The following is a 7,585-nucleotide window of genomic DNA, read 5'->3' on the forward strand; positions in this document are numbered from 1 at the left end:
GAATGTTTATGTTGACTTTAATACTGCACTATATAATTGGACAAAAATAATGCTTTAGACTTAACACACTATCACAAAAACAGGGTTCAAATATACCCAAGTTCTTATGTCTTAGGAAAAAGATATACTGCCGCCACATAGTCTCTTTAATGTGGTGTCTGAAAGGAGATGATGATTATTTCATTAGCTTACTCTGCTTAAAGCAGAAGGACTTAAATGAAATATGCAGTGCTGGATTAGAATATTTGATTTGTAACCAGTTTGGGCTGCAGTATGACAAATCACGAATGCCTGCATCGCTACTGGAAGAAGCAATATTAAACACCTCCATATCATCACCACCTTTATGTCAGAACACACATTTGTGTAGATATGCAATTAACTGACTTGGGCAACAGATACAGCTGAAAATAAATCCATTTTAAAACCCCAAAAGTTAACAACAACAAAACATAAACAAAAACAAAACCAAACAGCTCGGCCAACGAGTAGTTTCTCCTACGACTTCTCCCATCTGACCGTACAAGTATCTGCTGGCATGAGTCTCAAGAGGTCATATAGGGAGAAAGACTGAATGGCTGGCAGGTGCGACTGCTTTATCTTTTAATGCAAATACTACCTTGTGTCAATTTAAGGGTGTAGTTCAGCTGTTTGACTTGCGTGCTAGTGTACAGTATCACTGTAAAGTAGTAATATCAGTTAATATAATTCTGAACAAATGCTACCTATCTAGTGTAGCAGAAGTATTTTTAGTTCCACAAATTGCATTTAGAAAATGCTGGTGTCTGAACGTACATCTTACTCATCTTACCAGCGTGTGAGGTGAAACTGATAAATGACTCTCAAACTGGTTGGAATGTTAAAAAACCCAAACCAACCCAAAAAACCAAAACCTGTCAATGCATTGTCAGATATTTGTGGTATTTGATGTCCTGATCAGGAGAATAAAGTAATTAATTTAATTTTGAGGTGTTTATCCAAGTTGGGTTTTTTTTGCCCTGGAACAGATACAGTTACTCAATTATATGTCACTACTGAAGTTTATAGGTCAGAGGATGGACAGTTGACTTTCTATTGCCAGAAGATGGCAATGGTGACCCTTGCCTCAGTCCATATTCTCCCACACATCCTCCTGCCCCTCTCAACTGTTCTCTCCTGTTCCTTAAGCATGCTCCTTTCTGCCAGCTTACTTGTGGAGCTGACAGCGTTGGCTAAAGCCAAGGCTTTGATTCAGACTGGAACTGAGATCAAGAGACACCCCGTTTGCTTCCAACAAGTCTGCTGGCAGACAAGATACTGGAGGGGGGAGCGAGAGAAAGAGCAGACTGTTCCTTAAAAACAAGCAGGCAAGAAATAGCAAGAGCAGAATAGCACAGCATGCTCCTCGAAAAAGGAATGCCCAGATGTGGTATAGCTGGAGTGCTCAGACCTGAAATCAGCCGTACTGGTTAACGATGCGGTGCGCACACTGCTGGTTTGCAGTGCGGGGAAGTCTCAGACAGATGGATTGTACTGCATAAAGAAAATGGGGATGTCTGAAACCAGCCATAAAAAATCAGCATAAAAGGTAGGTTAATGATTCGTTGCTAGGTGATCTAATGATTTTATCCCTCTTCTATTGCTTCGTCTTTCTCTTATGGTGGTATTTATTTTCATATATATTGTGTACATTGTGAGAGATATACTGAGTCAGTGTGTGTTCTTTGGCAAGATACATTTTCCTTGCATTTGGTCTCTTGCTCTTTTATTTTCCCTTCAGTACTTCTTGTTTCTCTGACCTCATTATTATTTTTGAGCTGCTTTTCTGATTTGACATTGAAAACAGTTATTCCAACAAAAGCAGCTCAGCATGTTATTTAGACCTTACAAAGCATTGGATGGGGATGCTCAGGACTTAATTTTGCAGCCTAAAATCAACAGTTCTGAGTTCCTGGAATAAATTGGAAGCTTTTGTTAAATAAAACTTACTTCTAAGGAGAGAGATGCAGAGCCTCCTGACAGAGGTGGAATGTTCTACTTTCTCTCTGTAGCCCAGTTACAGGTACAAAATTTGGAGCAGAATATGGAGGCCAAGCCCATGAGCTATATAAGGCATCAAAGCACGGGGAGGACATGACCTGTTTTCTCTTGTGGCAGTATCAGAGTTCAGTTCAGCACAAACCAGGACATAACCAGACAGGAGGAAGCAAAGTTAGATTAACAAGTTACCCTGTAGTAGGGGCTTTTGAGCTGCTTGCTTTCTTTCACAGGTCCCTAGAAGTATTTTCAGCAGAAATAGGGATTCTTTAAAACAAAAACGTATACATGTTAACTTGCTCTTCTTAGTTTCTTTTGCCTCCCACTGGAGTAGCTGAACCATAGGTAGGAAACATGCTCTTATGTATACTCTGAATCTCTTTTGGCATCTTATGCATGTTAGGCTAAAATGTGGACTAAAATATGTGTCTCAGCTGAGCAAGTATGATGGCTTTCACCAGGACAAAATCAGATCCTAGTTTAGGTTTGATTTGTCTGTGTGAATTTCTCCTTTCTGATCAGTCTAGATCATAGAATCATAGAATGGTTTGGATTTGAAGGGACCTTAAAAGCTCATCCAGTCCAACCCCCCTGTCACAGGCAGGGACACCTCCCACCAGACCAGGTTGCTCAAAGCCTTGTCCAACCTGGCCCTGAGCACTTCCAGGGAGGGGGCATCCACAACTTCCCTGGGCAATCTGTGCCAGTGTCTCACCACCCTCACAGTAAAGAATTTCTTCCCAATATCTAGTCTAAATCTACCCTCTTCCAGTTTAAAACCATTCCCTCTTGTTCTATCACTACCTGCCCTTGTAAAAAGTCTCTCTCCAGATTTCCTATTGGACCCCTTCAGGAACTGGAAGGCTGCAGTAAGGTCTCCCCAGAGCCGTCTCTTCTCCAGGCTGAACAGCCCCAACTCTCTCAGTCCGTCCTCGTAGGGGAGGTGCTCCAGCCCCTGATCATCTTTGTGGCTTCCTCTGGACCTGCTCAAACAGCTCTATGCCCTTCTTATACTGGGAGCCCCAGAACTGGATGCAGTACTCCAGGTGGGGTCTCACAAGAGCAGAGTCTTGTTGCTGTAGGGGCATACAGTCTCTCATTTCCACCTGTGCCTCAGTCTCTGGAATCACTGATGCTGTATAGCATGCCCAAGAAACATAAGCTCATACGACTCAGGAAAATGGTAGCTCATTCTCTGTAATTCACAAACACCCCTGAAAGGGGTGGAAGCCAAAAGTAGCCTTGCAGCAGAGCTGTTTTTTCTTCTAGGCAAAAGCATCTCACCAAAAAATGGAGAGGGGAAGAGAGTCCTCTATCACAATTCATCGATTTTTGAGATCTGGATTTTCTGTACTTACCTCTACATCATTCCCAGTCCTGTGCCGAGAAGGAGGTACAGATTTTTAGATCCCCAAAAGATGAGCACATTGTTAACAAATGTCCTCTTTTGTAAAAAAATAAATCAGTGCAAGATGAAAATAAATAATAAAAGAATGGCTGATTTGTTTGAAAATTTTCCAGACGAACAGTAGGGGTTATATGAGAGTCAGCCTGGGCCCAACAGAGCAGGCATTGAACCAGACCTAATAAGAACAACTGGACCCAATACCCGTATTATGTTCAGTACCAGAGGCTTTTTTGTAGTACAAGGACTTTAATGTTGTAATCTTAAATGGCTAGAGGTAACAAGCCAGTTTGAAAGGAAAGAGGAAAAAAATGAAGTCCAAAGTAATTAGAAAAATCTCTTTTGTGGATTTTAGGTATTGCCAGGCACATTTGTGTCTTTTTACAGATGAATGGGCTTTTCTGTCACTGTAAGAATGAATTGTAAAGTAACGGACTTGAACTAATTATGTCCTGTAAACCTATAATAATAACAATAAAAGATTTTTGAAGTTCAGACATGCGTGGAGTTGGTTCAACAGACCGAGTGGATCAGCGGTTGAGTGACAGTTTGCCGCTCAGGGTTAGCGGGATTCAGGAGCATTTTAGGAAAAACAGTTGGATAAGGCAACTCCTGGGAAGAAATAACAGATGAGCAAGTCACTGCTGGTCACTGATTCAAGCAAGGTTCCCACCATCTGCATTTCTCAACTGCTGTCAGTTACCAGCAGGTGCTGGAAGGTGTCTGTCCTGACTCAGATGGAGGTATTTGCCCTGACACAGATGGAGAACAGTGTAGGTTGAGAAGTCTGGTTACAGGCTCTTCCTACCTTGTGGCATTTGGAGAATGAGCTCGTGGTCTTGTGTCCTCTCATGATGCTTTTTTTCTTTTGCTTCTTAAACTCTGCCATTTTCAGGGCAGGGAAGGGAGATTTAATACGTGGTTACATTTATAGAGGTACCTCTTCTAACCTGAACAGAGGGAAGCTGAGCTGTGATCGTATCCCCAGACCAAAGACCCCATCCTTCTTCAGTGGTCTCAGCTGAAAAATACAATAGTTTTATTCTTTAGAAAAACTTAAGCTCCTTTTATAGTTCTGCTAGATTTTTGCCAGACCCTCACTTCGTTGAAGCAAGCCCCTTGTCTTCTCCCCAGCATCCCCAAATTGATCTCACAAAATTTCCCGGTGGTCAGTCAGCAAATGCTGAATGAATTCAAACTGCATACGAGCAGCAAATGCAAAACTCACCGGTAAGCGTCCACAGGCTCTGTAACAAAGCCATTAGAGTTCACGGAGCTTGTCTCCAGGATGTGAATTATACATCCCAGAGCGTTGTTCTTTCATCCAGCATGCCAGGTACCTCCTGGAAGCTCTGTGTGTGCAGCTGGATAACGTTGCATCCCAGAACTTGTTTTTTCCCCTCAAAAAAAAAAAAGGAAAAGAAAAAAAGAGGTTTAAAGAACAAAACCAATTACAACCTCTGAATTGATTGGTTTTTAGAAGAGTGTTAGTTGTATTTAATCTTAATCCCAAATTTTATCATAATTCGTAATATACAAGAAAGTCACAGACATGGTTTTCTCATACCTTATCTGCTAATGCTTTTCCTGCTCTGTAGGTGGTATCTGTCTTGTTTTCTGCCTCGGGTTCCATATTTGTTAGCAGGGCTGCAGTGTCCCAGGATTTCATCCTTGCACTGTCCCTTGCACTGTGCCAGCGAAGCTGTCTGCGTGTCAGTGTGGGAAACTGGCTGAAAACCAATTTGCAACCTCCTGCCAGCCTGGTTCATGGTGTGGTGATGCAGCACAAGGGCCGAAAGGGGTTGTCACAGGCAGGAGGAGGGCTTGGGCTGCTGAAGCTGGTTTTAACAGGGCTTCCAAGTTGTTTCATCTTGGAAATACATGAGGTTATAGTTGGAGGAGTTCAGATGCTCACAGAATACCCCAAAGAGTAGTTGCACTGACCTGAAGGGGAGCGATGGGTGACCTGTGCCACAGAGCAAGGACATTTTAAATCACTGATAACATAATGTCAAACTATGCTGTTTAGTATTGCACCATGACTCTCATTCCTTCATGTTTGGCTTTTTTTCCTCTGAAGATGTGAATTATTTACATACCAAATACATTTGCATGCAAATATTGTTATATTAAATATGTTATTGAATGCAGATATTTGCATGTTAAAATGTATTTTCATAATACACTATATCTTCCTACAAATCTGGCTTCTCTTTGTTCCTCAATCCTGAGAAAATCTCCCTCTTCAGTACCCATTTAAGGAATGGTGTTCCTGGGCGTGCTTCTGAGCCTGATCCTCTATGAAAATTCAGGTGTCTGCTTTTCTGCTTTTGATCCAGTTCTGATTGTGTTTACAAATGCTTATCAGGTTTTTAAATGGAGTTTTAGGCATAGCTTTCTACCAAGACATTAAAGCTTTAAAGTTTTTCTTTTTTTTCCCCCCTAATATAATGAGCTTCAGTGAGAATCTTTGCATACAGTTGCACACAAGAAGAGAAAAGCTAAAACTCGGCTACTTGCCATGGATGCATCCTCAGTTCTGTGCAACCCAGCATACAACCTTTTCTGCAGTTCCCTCGGTGTCTCCAAGTGCCTGTTGAAAGCGCAGGCACAGGTCAGTGCTCTGCAGAGATCCCCTGGCATTCTTTGAGCGTCCCAGCGTCTCTTCTTTAAGCTGGGGTTATGGGATGCTTCGGAAATGCTGTAATTGAGGAATGTCTTCACTCCAGTTGGGAGATGAGCTCTGAGCGGATGTTGGAGGCCCTGTCGTCGGGGTGTGTTTGGCTGAACGTGTCAGGAAGGAGAGCTCTATAAAAAGCATGGGGGGTGATGAATGCAATGTAAAATGATATAGGGAAGCTGGTCGTAAAAAAGTATTATGAGCATTTTGACTGTCATAATTCTTAGTTGTCTGCTGTTGGGTTTTTATTTGAACTTGAATAGAGATGGTCATGCAGTATCAGAGAACTCATTAATATTTTTATATACTTTTCTAGAAGTTTCCCTTAGTTTTCTGATTATGATAATTATTCACTTGCTGTTCTTTCATTTTAGATACTGTTCTGCAGAGATAAAAAAAGAACGTTATTTGTTTCTGGACTTGGAATTTATATTCAATGCCTTCCTGTTAACTGTTAATCATTCTTGCCCCTTTTTTATTTGTTTCAGGTGAAGCCTGCCATCTGAGTGTTGAAGTATGAGTACGGATGCCAGCCAGGTGGTGATCACTACTCCTCCCCCGGCCACGATGCCTCACAAAGAGCGGTACTTTGATCGCATCAATGAGAACGACCCAGAGTATATCCGGGAGAGGAATATGTCTCCTGACCTGAGACAGGACTTCAATATGATGGAGCAAAGGAAGAGAGTCACTCAGATACTGCAGAGCCCTGTGAGTAGGGTTTAGGGGAGATGAGAACAAAATAATTCATTTATTTATTTTATTTGTTTTCTGATTAACTTTTTGAGTCTTAAAAAAAGCAATTTATGTCCCAACTAGCTAGGCTAGCTCTGGACTGTCTTCTCAGAAGCGTCACTAAACAGATCATCCAGCATTTTGTTTGCATAGTTTTTTGTCTGTGAACAAGCAGCCTTTATTGTGTTGTTTTTTCTGCTGATGCTTTTATGGTCTTATGCTTCATTGCAGTATTACAAAAAGATCTGGCTGGCTGCAGGGAACTTAATTAAAACTTAGGGGCAGGGAAGAGAGTGAAGGAGTCACTAGTCAAATAGGAACAAATTAGAGCGTTACATGGTGCTCTGCTTTCTGGGTTTGAATATTAACCTATCATTTGCATCAGGAATGCTTTAATTAACATTTTTAATTGGGTAAGTTTGTTTAAAAGCTAGACTGCGTTCTTTTTGTGTCCTTGAGGGTGATCATACCCATACTTGGCCATATTAGCACCCATCTACTAGTTGTGTAAGTTCGGTACTTGTGTAGACTACATATAAAACTATTAAATCTGTTGAACCACACTCAAATTAGTTTTAATTGATATTTTAATACATGAATTCTTTGTGTTTAATCTGATGAATACATTGGAAAGTAATACTGTTGCATTGAGTATTTTGAAGCCATAGGGAATGTGTAAGGACTATGTGAGCGTGAGCCTTTGGGGGTGTTGGGGTGTAACATGAGTAATGAGGATAACAAGACTGGGA

General features: G+C 41.4%; 1 protein-coding gene across 1 annotated transcript in view; it reads left to right on the forward strand.

The window, feature by feature from the left end:
• Nucleotides 1-1,321: 1,321 nt before the first annotated feature.
• The window catches only part of ADD3 (adducin 3 (gamma)), a gene marked incomplete at its 3' end in the record, with an annotated part of 27,354 nt that continues 21,090 nt past the window's right edge, over nt 1,322-7,585 (forward strand). The window contains exons 1-2 of the mRNA XM_010189848.1: nt 1,322-1,567; nt 6,590-6,812. Of these exons, the coding sequence (XP_010188150.1) occupies nt 6,618-6,812 (195 nt within the window). The remainder of the gene's footprint in view (nt 1,568-6,589; nt 6,813-7,585) is intronic.

The sequence above is a fragment of the Mesitornis unicolor genome, unplaced genomic scaffold (genome assembly GCF_000695765.1).
Source record: "Mesitornis unicolor isolate BGI_N332 unplaced genomic scaffold, ASM69576v1 scaffold50318, whole genome shotgun sequence".
Lineage (NCBI taxonomy): Eukaryota > Metazoa > Chordata > Aves > Mesitornithiformes > Mesitornithidae > Mesitornis > Mesitornis unicolor.